General features: G+C 38.2%; 1 protein-coding gene across 1 annotated transcript in view; it reads right to left on the bottom strand.

Annotated features, from left to right (window-relative positions):
• CD44 (CD44 molecule (Indian blood group)) overlaps positions 1-7,932 on the bottom strand; it is a 39,401-nt gene extending 31,469 nt beyond the window's left edge. The window contains 4 exon segments of the mRNA XM_059819929.1: positions 297-368; positions 1,716-1,852; positions 4,992-5,157; positions 7,905-7,932. Of these exon segments, the coding sequence (XP_059675912.1) occupies positions 297-368; positions 1,716-1,852; positions 4,992-5,157; positions 7,905-7,932 (403 nt within the window).
• Positions 7,933-16,996: the final 9,064 nt, after the last annotated feature.

Below are 16,996 nucleotides of genomic sequence, written 5' to 3' on the forward strand. Positions count from 1 at the left end.
ACTCGATGATCTTAAAGGTCTTTTCCAACCTAAATTATTATATGGGTCTTATTATATGAGCTAAAAAGTGTCAAATACCTATGTAAAAAATGCTTGGTAGCATCTTGAGACAAACCAAGCTCCATAGAATTTAGGGGAAGAGAAGTGACTAATTGCTTTAATTGCTGTTGAACATCTCTTGATTTCTTTTTCTTATGTTTGGCTTGATTTTTAATATTCACAATTGTTTATGTAAAAAAACATAACCAGAGCCTAAAAATGAAACAAGTGGCAGGACCTTCTAGTCAATACAGTACCTATGTCACCCTGATTATTGAGGAAAGAAGCATCTAGCTTTTCAATCGGCTCACACCCTTTGTCCCTTGTTTCTGTAAAAGAAGGAAAATAGAAAATGTTAATTTGAGAAAATTGAGAAAAAAGTCACATGTATACCCATATTAATTGTACATCATCACAAAACATCAGCTTCAGATGTGGACAATTGAAAACAAATTTCCGAACCAAACGTTATTCACTGATCTGCCTACGTTCCCTTTTTGCTCCTTCCCAGGTGGGGCACTTCAAGATTGTTCTGTCAGCCATGGAGGAGACTCTCCATTTCCATAACCATTCCCGAAAATGGTTGCAATCAACGTCAGTTAAAATAGTCTTACAGACCCAGTTTCAATGCAGACAGCCCCACTGTTGTGGCTGCAGTGGCAGCTCTAATCCTTTTTAGCTGGAGGTGTCGTAAGGGAATAAGACTCGGGAGAAGTTATAAAGCTCCGGTGGGGATTGACATCGCTGTAGCAGAAGAGTCATCCGTGGGTGACAGAGGATGGCAGCTCACCTGATACTATGCCAATGCAAAGATGATTTTTAATGATATGACCACCAAGAACAAAATCAAAAAATGTCACTGCCATTCGAATCATCAATGAATTTTGCCTACAGCTTTCTGTAAGATCTGTCTGTTTCCGCTGTGAATGTAATAATCTGCTGAAATCGAAGACACTTGAAGTTAGACCAGATTTTATCTTCGAATACTGTGTTCAGCATCTGTCACAAGATTATCTACATTTTCCTAATAATTTAGTAAAATATTGCCAACCATTAAGAAGCTCAAAACCTTAGAAGCAAGAGGTCTGCATCTGACCCGCATCGCTATCTGCCTAATGTCTGAATGGAGATGTGCCTGAGAGCAAATACTGGATGAACCTGCAAACAGGAGAGCAGCAGCCACGTCCGTAGGCCTGGGATGGCCACCCCGGACCTTGGAGCTGCTGCAGGTGACAGCCATTCCTGGCATCCCTTAACACAAATAACTTGTTTGCTATAGAAGTTCACGTGTGCATGAACAGAAGAGCTGTGCGCCAACGCCTACAACAGTTACGTCTTTTAGATTCACTGCTGCAGTGGTTCACTGCACTAAGCCATTATAATGAACCCTTCTGAAGCTACTAAGTTAGTCCCAAGGGTAGAAAATGGTTTAGTTCAAAACACACTAATGAGAAAACGGGTCAAATCCATTGCTGGCATTACAGATGGACTTCTAGGAGCTGACAAAACGTATTTCTTCTCAGCTGAAAACTAGACAATATCTAATACAGAGGCCCTTATTCCAGTACCTTTAATAGGAGATTGCATATGTTATTGTTAGTTTATCTATATCTATATCTAAAATACATCTATATCTATATCTATATCTAAAATACATCATAAAAGCATATACATACCTGTCGCATTATAACAGTATGCATCATACCGACCAGTTGTGTTTGCTGAAAGTTTGTAAATGCCAGTATGATTTGCTGCACAAAGATGATAGGGATTGATTCGTGGGATAACAATATGTCCCACTACAAAACCATACCTGTGAAGAACAGGAAAATACACCATATTTCATATTATAGCAGGTGGTATAAATGTTCTAGATATCTCAAACATGAAGAAACTATGAAGAAGCCATTATTTTCATCTTATATTTTTTTTAAAAAGTGCATATGTTTATGCATACTTTTTGTATATGAAGGGTGTTCGTTTCTCACATGTAGCTACATCAGTCTCCGGACACTCAACACCATTTTGTGTGTAATTTCTAGAGCTAAACCCATTTTAATTAAGTGGGCATCTTATTAGCTAGGACGATCGGTTCCAGAGCAAGGCAGTGAAAGTGAAGGACTGGGACGCAACTGCACTTTTAATTCAGTGTGAGGATGTATTACCTGACAGTAAAGACTGGTTTCTTTTTTCTTCAGGGAGTCACAATTTCATTGTTTTGAGCATAACATACTGCTCAGTAACATTTCTCACAGAAATGTTGGGGGCTCAATTTATAGTACCTGAGCAAATTTAGAGAATGATTGTAAGACGCGTCACTTTCTGCAAAAGCTGACAGCTTTTCATCCACATTCATGACTCATTCATCCACAAATTCTTACTGTATCTTTCAGTCAAACAATGTGGCTATTGTGTACACAGCTCACATATTTCAGGGAAGACTGTGGTTAACAAAGCTACACAATGCACAATGCGTTACTACTATTTTGCAATCCTGTAACACCTGATTAACTCCAGTGTGTTTAGCTGGGAGGTGTGATAGAATGGTAATGAGAACTGGGGTTTGGTTTGGGTTTTGTTTCACTTCTTGAGAGGTACAATTTATCAGGGAGGAGTAAATTTCATAGCTTTGCAGTTTTTTACCTGCGAGCCCCATTCCAGTTACATATCTAATGTGCAGATACTTGCAATGCTGAAACTCTCTTGTAGGTGGAATAATAAACTGCTTTACTCACACTTCCAACTGAGCCTACGATGCCGACACTTTATATTCCATTAATCACCTACTTGTGTTATGGTCTGTTATGTATATCCACATGTATCTTGATGATTATATGCAGTATATTTTTTCTCTCCTACTCAAGCTTGATAAGAGCTTAGCCTTACTGAGCAGAACTTCTAGCACAGGATCAACAAATGAAACTGAGTGGGATGGCTGGCCAGAAGGAAGGAGGACGGAATCCTGTCTATATGCCTTACATGTCCAAAGCTGTCCTCTGGCAAACTATGAATTAGGGAGAACGGTAACATAATGAAAAACTACCGCTCCCCACTGCAAAAAACATTTCCCTCTACTCCTTTCAATTACCTTTATATTTTAACTTCAGCAAAGACTTTCCACATTGCAGAATACTCATAACTGCTAGCACTAGAAACCTCTACACCTAGGCATTTGGTTAGGATTTGATCCTTAGTACCTACATATTGTGTAGTGCTGGACAATTCAGAATGCTAAGTATGTTCGTATGCTAATGTTAGAGAAAGAACATGCCTACTATGTTACGAAAGACTTTTCCCTCCAAGTAAAGAATTGTCTCTAGTCTTTATGTGGTACTATTTTAAGTGACATTCCCAATTCTCACAGAAGAATCTTCTACGAGTTTTCTGTCTGTTGTTCCCTGGCACTATTGTCCACCTCTTTCACCACCGTGCAGGGCACAATGCTTGTGAAAATGAACGTGCCATATGCTGTCATCAACAGCAGTGCATGATATTTATATGTATAAGAATGTTTTCAAGGCACTGCACATGTATCTGTCCACGATTACAAGTTACTTCGTACGGATACTATTAATTTGAAAGGAGCTTTATTGAATTCTGATGGGCTTGCAAGCCAGTGGGAAAGAACATTCATGCATTAGGCGTTAAAAAAGTAAAGCACCACTGATTAAACTGAAACGAAATAATTCACAGGAAACAATTGCAAGCAGTATTGATGCTAATACTATTTCTCATGGTACCAGAATGAAAGTCTTAAAATTTTGGAGAGATGTCCACTGAACTTTTCTACTCCAGTCAGTTAGAAGATAAATTCCATTTCTCCATACTTGCTCTTTATTTTAGATTGTAATAAAGTTGAAAACCTACTGAAATTTATTTCAACTCTATAATGGTTTACCAAGATGAATCTATGTTATCTGATTTTAAAAAAAAAAAAAAAAACAAACTTCAAATTTACATCTCCTGAGTTCAATCTCTTTTCTGCATATGAATGTTTAGGATGACTTGCGGAAAAAGTGTACTATGTATTTTGTAAAGCAAGATAACATGATCATCTAGTCTGACATATTTACAGACCATAGGACTGTCCCAACTTGATTACTATTTGAACAGAGGGCATCCTTGGGGAAAATACTTCATCTTGTGACAAAGAATCTACTACAACCCTTGTAAATTGTTTCAGCCAATAATTATTATCCATATTTTGTTGTATTAGTTCTCACACAATATTTTTAATTCAAAATTTTCTGTGAGTATCTTTCAGTCTCTTGGTCTAGTTATTTTTTGCTAAACTGAATAGTCTGTATTATCTGCATTTGTTGCCCTATACATCATTAATTACAGAGGGTAATTAAGTCACTGGACAACATGGGTTTGGGTTTTTTAATCATTTTTATGGCTGTCTTCTGAAATTTCTCTATTCACAGATTATAAGAATGCACTAATACTGTGGCCATTTTTTCACTGGGATGTCAGATGTTCAACCCTCACAGTACCACTTACTGCTTTTTACTGTTTCTTGACAAGACAGAGTTCCCTACACTGTATATACCATCTTCAGTCTTTGACCTTACATCAGGTCATTAAAATTCATAAATACTTTTCACCTACTTATCTTACCAATTAGTCAGTGATACAGTATGATCTAAACATCTTCCTAATTAGTTTATTACACTGTCAATCTTTCGTTATCTTTAGATTTTATCTGCAAGAGGTTATGATTTTTTAAAGATAATTCATAAAAAGTATATGCAGTCAAGGACTTATTTATTACTGGACCCAGAGCAAACATACACATTTCCAAAGATGTTTTGTTCATCACAGAAAAAACTTGCTTGAGGACTGATATGGACATCTAATTAACAGCTACATGAAGTCAACTGTCATTATTACACTATAGCATGGATGGATGGACTTGTCATGATATATAATTTGTTCAATAATTTCTTTACCTGCAAGTTTCAAATCCAAGTTCATGAGCTTTCTTCAACTGGTCTAGTGTTGCCAAGGTAGCATTGAGAGCTCTGCAGAGTTCGACGGCTTCAGGTCGCGTGAGACTGTAGCGACCGTTTTTCTCAACATGAAAAACTCCTCCATATCTGCAACTTACATTGAATTCTGTTATCGAAAGAAAAGAAAAAAAAGAATTACAAATTGTTGGACTTAATGATTCACTGAAGACCTGGAAATTATTTATTTGCAAGTATAGTGCTTTCAATGCAAACCAGCAACAAGTAGCAGCTATCAATTCCTTCAGAAAGAGAGCCAGCACTTTCAGTCACCTTCTTCATACTTCCCTTCTTTGGACTGAGACAAAAGCCAAATCTTCAGCCTTTCCAAAAACAGCAATACAACATGTTTTTGTGTGGTATCTAGCACTTTTAACATACCATTAACAATAACATGCAGAAGATGTAAATACGTTGTGAAAGTCTTGGAAGCCACATTACTGCAAAACTAACTGAATATTTAAATGTATTTGGAAACAAAATATTTCATTCACAACAGAATTTTTTAAAGATGAAATGGTGTATAATCAGAGCCTTTATGATCATAAGGTTCCTTAATTATCTCACTGTGATCCCTTCACAGTCAATCCTTTTAACTGAATATATACATCAATCCCCTGTTTCAGAACTAGTTCAAGCAACGTGTTCCTATTATTAGCTAGACAAAAGCAGAAAGCTTGCACTGGTTTGATGTTGCATGATCTACCTGAGACAAAAACAAAGTGAGCTGCACAGATATTCTGAACCAGAACAACATTACGCTGTTAAATACTCCCTGAAAGATAATCTTTAAGCTCTTCTTATTCAGACTGCTGGAGCAGATAGAGAAGCGTCAAATGCACATTATTTAAGAGTTTACATGAACGAACCTCTCGCTCCCTGTTCATTCATCTTGACAGTATTTCCCTCCATTTTGAAAGGCTTCCTCTTGCTGAGCTCACGCTCACATAAAAACATCTTACTGCCAACTCATGTCAGAGTTTCAATATGTACTGCAGTAAGCTTATTTAATGTTAAAGGGTGGACTTATACTTTTGACTAGGACTTTGACTGACTAATACTGTAAAGGTTTGCACATGGAAGTAATTTTCAATGGCAAGCAGTATGAGGATAAAAATGACTAAAATAAAAAAAAAAAAATTAGGTGCGATAGTTATGTTGTGCAATTTGTTTTCCGGCCTTCAGCCTGGGAACCCTGAGCAAGCAGTACGTGCAAAGCCTACAGGAGGGGAGCGCCTCATACAGTTCACTACAGACACTGAACAAAAGGCAGAAGGGCAAGAGGCTCTGAGGACATCACACTCCGTTCATCTTTCTTTAAGTTGGAAAGATACTGCCTACACAATGCAACAGGTACAGTGGGAAAAAGGTATAATCCAAGGAAAGTCTGTGACTGAGTAAAATGAGAGGAAAAATAAACATTTGTTTATAATCTTTTTTTAACAGGAACAGCTAAGAAAGAGTTAATAATAATAGTAATAATAATAATAATACAAATAAGAATAATCATGTGAGTGGAGAAAACAGGGAAAGATCAGGATGCTTCAAAGCAATGTGAATTAACTTTGTTCCTGCCCCACCTTTCCCTCAAGAGAAAAAAGTGGTTGCAACTCCAGACTAGAATGACAACTGCAAAGCACACTTAATTGGAGTAGCCTATTATTCCCAGTGAAGAGAGGAGCATGACTCATTTTTATCTTAATTTTAATGGGAGTTCCACGTGCAAGAAAGGGAAAAATAGACCAGTCTTCTCCAAATATTAAAAGGGGGTGTCTGTACCATCTATTGGAAATGAAAGATGCCATATAATAACTGTTTTCCTAAAAGACCTGAAATGCAATTCATGCACATTTGCATTGACACATTCTATGTGAATAACAAGCAACTTCCCTAATGTCATTTTTGCTTGACGGTCTATTTTCTTCTATAGCATAGGTGTGAAAGCAAATGATAGTAATCAAGGTGTGCACTCTTCCTTCAATTGCTTTTGTTCATGGGTAAACTGAGGTTATTCTATCTACAGTGTATCTACTCAGCGTAAACTGCAAGGAATGTGCCTTTCCACAGGTAACAGGAAACAATCAAGGAGATAAAATACCAGATTAGACCCAGATTCTATGGTGTATGAGAAGACAACCATTATTCGCAGCAGAGGTAGGAGTCCAATAGTGTTGATGACCGTCTGATGAATGTCCAAAGGAGCTCAAAAGCTGTGCATCCAATCTTAAACACTTTTACCATAGGCAACAGAATTAATCATTATGGTTACTTGGATTGCCTTTCCACAAAAAGAATGTAAAAAATATCTCTTCTCCCACCTGCCCCCGCAATTATTTAGTCTGACAAAAACATTTCATGTAGACAAATTGATATACATTGCATAGCTGTTTAACACTCTTGATGATTACAGTTCTTGATATCTTTATTATCATATGTTATGAAAAATACCAAGAGGACGTAATTTTTAGTTTTGTAAAATTTATGCAAGGCTAACATGTTTTCTCAAAATGCCTTTATTTTGACAGAGCTGTTTTCTTCCAGGGAAAAACAATTCTATTACTATTTCTCTGATGACAGCCGTGTCATGAGAGGTTTTGAAGGCAAGGAACCTGTATGGAAGAGGACACTAACAAATACATTTTTCTTTCCTGGAGGACTTCATGTCTTGCAACAGGACTGAGTTTCACAGCCTGAGGAGAAGCTAGTGGATTAACATAGAATGGCAGTCTCAGCAACTTCCCACACATGATTCTGAAATAGTTGCAGTACTTCCACAAGCGCCAAATGCAGATTTGCAAAGCGCTGGTCCTGGGGACAGCTGATGGGCTAGAGACCTTCTGTGGCCACACCCCTCACCAAACAGCACCTCATGCTCAAAAGCCATCGCCACGTGTACCTACAAGTCACAAATGTAGTCAACAGATGTTCAGGCTGCAGATCCCAATAGATGTTTTCTTAGGACAACACAACGAATAGCTACTCTGCACAGAAGGATGTGGCCCACAACTAACACTATGGGATGGAGCTGCTCTCACAGTCTCACGTGAGTGACTTCTACTTTGGCTCTGAATGTTCCATATTCAAAGCCTGACATTATTTTGGAAGTTGTCCAGTCAGTAGCTGTATTAAACATAAATGACCTAGACAGGAAAAAGGCTTCTCTTTTGTTTTTCCTTCTTGATTGTCTCTTCCCTCTAGAATAAGGCAGGCTGAAATTTGTTAATAATTAAATGCACTCTGTGAAACCCAAGGCTTAATATTAAATTTGGGGACTAGATCACAAAGATCTAGCCGATTACTTAAAAGTAACAAGCTCAGTGATTTTGGAACTAGATTTGTTTGGAACATCAACATCTCTTCCAATAACTTTAGGCTAATTTCTGAAGAACTTTCGCTATGAAGCGCAGATACCACATTGACTTGCTTTGGGTTGCATTTGAATCTCATAGCTCATCCCAGATTGACTGAAATATTAACTGAAGTTCTCTTTTGTTTGGAGCGAATTTGTTCCAGCTGTCATCAAACCTCAGCCCATTCATGGTTTTAAAACACTACAATATATGCTCCATTACCACCCGGAGATCCAGTCGTAGTCAGAATCCCACTTATTAGGCAACTAATTCCTTACACTCCAACTGTTGAAAATAAAGAGGCTTATTTACACAAATAAGCTTAATGGAACTACTTGTGGGCTACAGTTATGTGCGTGTACATTTTCCATGGAAACACTCAGCCTGGCTTTACCGCGTACAAACTGTAGGCCAGGACACTTCAGGGAAGTATCAGGCTTATTGCACATGTGCTGGCCAAGTGCCCTGCACGCACACGCAGAAGGGCCAAAGCTCCCAGGAAGCCTCGCTCATGCAGCGTGGGAGATCACGGGGGTGTCCAGGAAACCCCAGGCAAAAATGTGGCAATCCAATTCTCAAAACTGGTTTTGGGGCCATCCAATTAGTTGGCACTTTGCCCTACAGTAATGTTGAGACAGCATGCTTTGTTTTTACTTTGATGATGTCTTCTACACCTACTATTAAAAGTGTTTGTAACATGGCTGTAGTATAGACACTCTATTCGTGAAGCAGTTGAGTGTGGAAAAAGGACTACAGCAGTGCCTCAAACTCACATGACATTTCACACTCTAAGTGAATTGCATAAACCCGGCATCTCCTCTGTGAAGAAAGTAATTACCACATTTTTAAAATGGCAAAATACAGATGCAGACCACACTGCCCAGAGCGGTCAGGGAACACAGAGTTTTTACTTTATGGTCTCGTATTTTAACATCCAGACAATGGGGACCCTTAATTGAATTAATGAAATTATTTCTAGTTGTATCAATACAAAACTCATCAAAAATAAAAGATGGGGTCTAAACTAAATTAACACCTTAAATTCTTTTTTCCATGCTGAGTCTTATAGACTGATTTTGAGTTAAGGAAGAACCATGATTGCCAAATCCAAATCTAAACACATATTTCACCTTTTCCCATAGTACAGGAAGGTCAAATCCATTAATTTTATGTTGATGCTACTTAGCTGGCTTTAACACAGTTATGCAAAAGATGGATTTTTTCTGTGTTTCAAGAGACAAGGCAATGCAAAACTCATACTGTGTGCCAAACTATTACTGATCCCTTCAACCCTTTTGAAGGTTCGAAGGAGCTGATACAGAGTGGACTCACAGTGGACTCACAAACAGCACCCAAACCTTCCCTTCTGCCCCCTTTTATGGCTGGCAGGCTTTGGGGGCTGAGAGGCCATGATCTTTCCCTGACATCCACATGATTTTCTACAGCTGAAAGACAAAATTGTTTAATAATAGCTCTTAAAAAAGGCAAAAAGTACTAGGCATGCCTGATTTGTCATCATCATTAATCTCATGCAGACCATGAGGCTTGGGTGACTCAACCCAAAGCCATGGAATGCCCCTAAGCCCGCGCTGAGTTTTATGAGCATGGAGAACATTAACTTTCACACAGACCATTTGTTCCTGTCTTTCCTGGGATTTCTGGTGCCCTGTCTCAAGCAGCTGCATGGAAGCCCGTCTCTGCTATTGCCATTCACTTATCTAACCCTGGCCCACTTAATACTTTTCAGACAAAATCACTAACTCCAGTTCCACAGACAATTTGCTAGCTAGAGCCCACCGGTGTGATTGAATTGGCTGAGACAGACTAAAGAGCATTGTCCTTTCATGAAAATGCGAGTTACACCCTGATTATTAATACTAGAGGCTTGTTAGAAGCTGTCACAGTATGAAGCCAGGTGCAATCTCCACTTCCACCCTGCTTCTGCAATTCTTACGCATAATGAGTAACACTGACTCATACAAACTCTTCCCATTGGAGTCAATTTTCCATAAAGATTTTTGATCCACTGTACGGATGTTTCACGCGCTGCTCCCTGCTTTTCATTGTTTTCAAGGCAATACCTAGAGGTTTCCTTCTCAAGGTGGATGCTGTCTTATATCAAAAAACCAATGTTACTTTAACAACTGCAGAGATACACCAAAGCAAACAAAGTGGAAGATTTGCAAAAATCCTGCCCCCCTTAAACAAAACACCTGTAGAAGAATACTTAGACACAAGGTTGTTAACAGAATTCTTGGTAAAACCACAGTCTGCATTGCATGGCAACCAGGAAATGTTAGTGTGCTGCTCTCATGGGGATTTTCCTTTTCGGTTTGTGGTTCAAGATGATTGACAGGTCACCAGGATGTGATAAATTGGGGCTGAAAACAGGGACAGAACTGGGGGTTTGACGGTGCAGATAGTTTTCATTCTCTGCTTGCTTTAATAGAATATAGTTTTTACAGTTATTGTAAGAACTTTGTTCTAAATTTATTAAACAGATTTCAAGTTCCAGGCAGATATGCATAGGTAAACATTTCCTTATAATCACGGATTATTTAATCTTGTGCTGACACCTCTGAACAGGAACAACCATTAGCTTAGCACTGATATCTACATTTTGAATATTAGCACCTGCTTTAATGCATGCTGGTAATGAAATAGAGAAAAGTTACATATTGCAAACAGATTAGCATCTGTTTAAAAGAGACTCCTAGGTAACTACGGTTCCTCTCCAGCAAATCTAGAAATTGGGCCATATGAGTCCTCAGATCTGAGGGCGTCTGGACAGTTCAGATCTCGACTCTCAGTTCAGACCTCTCTCCAGTTGATGTCTGTTTTTTTTAAATGTTTCTCAGGAAAACCACATTGTGACTGAATAAGAATGCGTATTTTACTCCTGACTAGAGGAAATGCTCTCTGAATACAAAATCTCATATGGGATGGATTCATGAGACGTTTCAGGATCCAAGACATTTTGTCAAAGATATATTAAGATAGCCCAATTACTGCCATTCTGACATCTGGGAGAACTTGAATGTACAAAAATATCATTCAGTGATTACCTGATACACTACGATACACACGGGCCTGGATGGCATTACTATTTGCTGAGTATTCCACCAGTTCTTTAGGGGCTATTAGTAAAACCATTCACTAAAGCAATTCGCAGCCCAGACAACTGTAATAGGATACAGAGGCTTCCACCTTTATGTCAGAAGTTGGACTAAAGCCCAGGTCAGTAGTGATGAAAACCACTGGGTAGCTGTTTGCTAGGTTATGTAAAATGATTCATTAATCCCAGTCCCAGTCACTAATAGACACGTGTCGACATCATTAAAACACACCTATACCTGAATCCCTCAGGGCTTGATGGGGAAAGGAAAATTGTGCTGGGAAAATTGGATTCTAAACTGGGATGACTACACACTGATCAAAATTTAGAAGTCAAATTCTGCAGGATCCACGTGAGCTAAGCAAGCGTGTGTCTATGAGGCTGCAGTCGTTTACCATCACAACAAAAAAAGCGCCAAGGATCAAGCAACATATATAGTCATTTAGTGTGGCTGAGTGATGTTTTTCTGTTCTCCCAGTTATGATATTCTTGCTCTGCTAGCCACCATTCTCTACAGAAAGTAGAGAAACAAACCTGGAAATAAGCCATCTACACCATAAGCGAGGCTTCTCCAAATAGTGACAGTGAAAGTAAGTCTTTACAGATTCTTGGGAGCTGTCGGATGAAATACTTTCCTTGGGGTATGGCCAAGTTGTGAAACCTAAAATGATTTATAGGAAATACATTTCCAGATTTAGTGGGAATAAACCATATTTTCAGTTTTCGAAGTATCCCTTTTGGATACTTAAATAAAGCAAAACAAAGGGTTTGCTTTTCCGTTTGAAACTGCCTTTCATTTTGAAACTTAATTAATTAGTTTGCACAAAATAAAACAGTTTAAGAAAGTTAAGTTTAAATGTTTACACGGTTGCAATACAAGTAGATGGTTTAAGGAACCCAGTCCAAAATTTCCCTGTAGATTTTTTTAAAATTTCATATTTTCATTTCAGTTTGGCATAGGAAAATGTTCTAAGTCTTGAAAATTTACATGGGAAGGAAAAAAAACATAGTTATATCCCTAACATATTGCTGATATTCAGGGGGGAAAAAAAAAAAAATCTGTGCACACCTGGCTTTTTAAAGACAATAAAGTCCAGGAAAACACTTTAAGAGGAATTTACTTGCATGTTGCAAGGAGTGCCTGCTATAAATAGAGACAACATATTCTTAGTAGTTGGGTGTGGTGACAAGAAAGTGAAGTTGTCTCTCCATGGATCCAAAGGTATAAAATCAGACCTTTCTTTGAAGTTGTGCCAAAGCTGTTCCTACCACCCAGTTATATTTGGGTACGTAGTGATTTGGGCTGAAAAGGCAAATAGGACAGTAGCTTCCTCAGTCTCCTGTATGCTGTTAACTACATAAAAAGTCATGACATAGCCATGCTAGCCCTGTGATCCAAGTGGAGTCAAGTGGATCTCCGAAATGAAAAGGAGAGATGTGGCTGGGGATATAGACAGTAGCCAGAGAGGGATACACTGCAGCAGGAGGATCTCCTTTCTCCCCCAAATGTTAATAAGTATTCCTTACATTTCCGTGTTACTTCATTAAGTGCTCACTGGAAATGGGACGTGGGACAAAGCTCAAGCTGTTGATTTCCTTCTAAACTGTTCTTCTTACGAATCTGCCTACTGACCACCAAAGTAATTGTCTCTGTATCTGTTCACCGATGGGCAAAAATCTTCAGTCTCTTAATCAGCCACCTTCCCTGGCTACTAATTTTAAAAAGTGGGGGTGGCACTGTTAATGAATCAAGCATTCACAGAGTCACTCAAAATGCAAGTAAGTACAAGAAATACGTTTCATTCCTCAGCAGTTGCTGCGGGAAGAAAAAAGCATGCGACTGCATCTTCCAAACAGACTTTATCTGCTTGGCAACTGTTGCTCTGGTAAACATCCTGAGTGAGCCTATACAGTGTCATCACTTACGATAAACTTCCTTGCCGCTGACATTAGTAGTATTCTTTTTGTAATAGTTTCACCCAATAGTGAGTTGAAAGTTTTCAGGCTCCGCTAGAACATGGTACAGCTGTGCAGCACCTCAGTGGAAAAATTACAGGCAGTGAAATCATAGCCCTGGAATTAGACAGTTATCAGATATGCCCCCCTTGAGATGATGAAAACATAATCATCATTGCCGATACTGGGAAAGCTTCGGGCTGTACAATGAGTAGTCTAACCCCAAAGGCTGAGTAAGAGAGACTGTGAAGCGAATCAGTTGGGATCAGTTCCACGCAATCCAGGTGAAGAAACGTAAGTGAAACAAAGCTGGTGAATAATAGTTGGAGTCTGATTTTCATTGTTTGACTGAAAGCAAATCGTTTAGTCATTTGGGATAAAAGCAGGTGAGACACACTGTTGCTCAGCAGACAGATGCCCAGCCTGGAGCTCAAAGGGCCTTATGCCTCTTCCCTGCTCTGTCATTTACCCGCTGATATAACCTGGATAAGCCAATTCATCTCTTTTTACCTCAGTTTGCAACTAACCTCGGTAATAAAGCAATTTTAGATTTGCTGATAAAGAATGCTGTAAGAGCAAAGAACTATTACATTGTTATTTTATTGTGTTCTTACAGCTTTTACATTCAGCCTCCATCTAAGCTTTGACAAGTCACGGGAAGTGTGATTTAAGTTCTGTGGTTATTTAGATAAGCAATTAATACAAAATCAGACCTATGATTTACAAGTCCAATTAAACGACAGATTTTGAGTTTTAATTATTTGCAGTATGTTACTCAATAATAATACCAGGTGTGATTTGAAACTATTTTTCACATGCCATCAAAATATTTTTTCATTGTTTGGTAAACAATTTCTGAACTAAAAAAGTATGCTTTTTATATTTCCTCTGCTCCTCTGAGTTACACAGGACAATCTCTAATCAGTGTTCTCAACATTTTAAACTCGTTTGGACAATAAGCTCATTACGGAAAAGCAAGCAATGAGCAAAACTGAAAAAGATAAAAAAAAGACGTTGAATAAGAAGTAGAACATCTCTTGACTTTAACAAGGCCGCTTCACAAGAAAACAACAGAGAAAGGAACCCCAAGAATCTTTTCAAAAGCTCTGAAAGCCAGCCAGTTAAAACAAAGATAACATTAGTCTGGCAGACATACTACAAAGAAGGCGGCTGCTTAGAAAATGCCTCACAATGTAAGACATGTCAAAGGACAAATGACCCATGCAGACTTCCTAGTCACAAATAATGGTAGGAGAGGACTGCCCAAACAGGAGACGTATCAGTACTTCTTCCAAAATCAGCTTCCCCACAATGTCGATGAACTCATTCCCAGTTTCTTTCACAACCCCTCTCCATTGTTTTTCAAACGTCTGGGGAAATTAAGATGAAACCCAACCTTTTTGTAGAAGTTGCTTGTACGAATTTACAAGGAGGTACCTTACAGAACAGTACAAAGTAGCACAATATTAACCAATTAAATGAGGGATCATAGTTGTTAATTGCATATTGATTAAAGTGTTGTCCAAAAATCCATTGAATTTGGCCTGGTGGAAATCAAACTAGAGAATGGAAACCTCCAACATAATACATGATTTAATGACTCATACTAAATTCAGATTTCTCAGATTAAGAATATAGCTTTGTATGTAACTTCACAGTTTTAAACATGGATAAACCACTACTTTTGAATATTGGTGATTTTCATAAAAAAGCAGAATAAGGTATATAGTATCATCTGCATTCTGAAGGTTTCCAGAATATGAAAGAGTTCTAAGTCCTAACAAATTACTGGATGAATGATAATCAAATCAAAACCAAAAACTGAAGAAAGTTACTTATTAGAATCAATGGTTAGCAAAAAGCAGCTGACTCACTTTGTGATGTTACACTGAAACCCTGCTTTCTTTCCGCAGCATGATTTTGAGTAACTTCTGCTAACAGTGCTGTCTGGTCATTGTTATCCACAAGACCTTACAAATGGTGCGATCTGAAGAGATCAGAAATGCTGGATATGAAAGAGAAAGTAAACAATCTTGGAAGAAAGCGTTCTCCGAAGAACAGATGATGGAAGAAGTCTGAAGAACTTAATTCACAGGCAATAATGAAAGATAAAAGTTGCATATCCAGCTGTGTGTACGAGCTACTGCAGTTTCAGAGTTGGAGAGCGGGTTGATCCCAATGTGTTTCTCTCCATAAAAACCCATCCATAAGTACATTTTCAAGAGAGGGATGGCAACCATGGTGCTCTTAGGAGCATTGGGAAGCATACTACATACTATTGAAAAAAATAAAACTCATGAAATGCACATTTCATTTACACTTGCTGAAGACCTTGACATTTTACTCTGGAAATATTAGGACAGACTAAGAGTGAAAAACCCGCAAACTTAAGATTTTCATTGGCAGAAAGACTTGGCTTGGGATCTGACATAAACATGGTTCAAACAAAAAGCTACTTTAGGAAATTATCACTTTGTAAAAAACATGTAATGATTAACACAATCTACTCAATCAAATCTCATCTAGAATCTATAGGAATCAATGGGAAAGGTCTTACGCTACCTTAAATCAGTGCAAGCTTCTGATGATGGAAGAGAACACTGTCTCATCCATTACTCCCTCTGTTTTTTCCCTAATAACAGAAGGACAGGGATTCCATAGCCTGTAACCAGAATGCCTAGGCCAGCAGGCAACTTCTACTGGAACTTTTGGTGGCGAAATGTTTCCATTTTCTGGACTCTCTCACTCTATCCATCCATATACTACAGTTTCAAGAATCTTGAGATTTATACTGAAAATACCGACTAGCAAGAAACTTCCCTAAGATGCATGCAGATTATTTGTTTCCCCAGCTAGATGTTCAGTTAAATGTCTTTAATAATTCTTACAGTCTTAGTTTTGAATCTTTTGTAATCGGTTTAGTAAAAAGGTATGTTTAATAACTAGAGTTTGCAATTAAGATTAGTATGTACACAATGCTGTTGCTACCACAAATATGGTGAGAATAATGATATGCTTTGGATTTAATATATTTTTTCCCATTTTTTTAAAAAAAGTTCATTTAAACTTAACAATTCATGAGAGGCATTGAAGATTCACTCGTGTGAGGGAAGAATGGGAAAGAGGCATTGGCAGCATGGCCTCAATACTCTGTGAATTCAAATACTACATTAAATCCTACATATATTTAGGCAGTGGAGATATGTAAGGGAATGCACTGCTGTTTGCATGTAATCATCCTCAAATAGTGAAGCATCATTGTCTCCCAAAAGTGCTGGAATCATTGAGAAGCCAGTGATTTTGCTGTGATGCTCATTGATGCTAGTAATCTTCTATTTTAATGAGATATAGAAGGATTTTATGAAAAGATCCAGATTTAAATCAATGTTTGAATGGCAAATGATACAGTGACAGACCTCAATTCAGGTACTGCGAGTTTCATGACATTGGAAAGCATCATGAAGTCAGATTCACTCGGAGCAAGGGTCAATTCAAATAGCACAGCAGGAATAAGCCAACTTAATAAA

The sequence above is a fragment of the Gavia stellata genome, chromosome 7 (genome assembly GCF_030936135.1).
Source record: "Gavia stellata isolate bGavSte3 chromosome 7, bGavSte3.hap2, whole genome shotgun sequence".
Classification (NCBI taxonomy): Eukaryota; Metazoa; Chordata; class Aves; order Gaviiformes; family Gaviidae; genus Gavia; species Gavia stellata.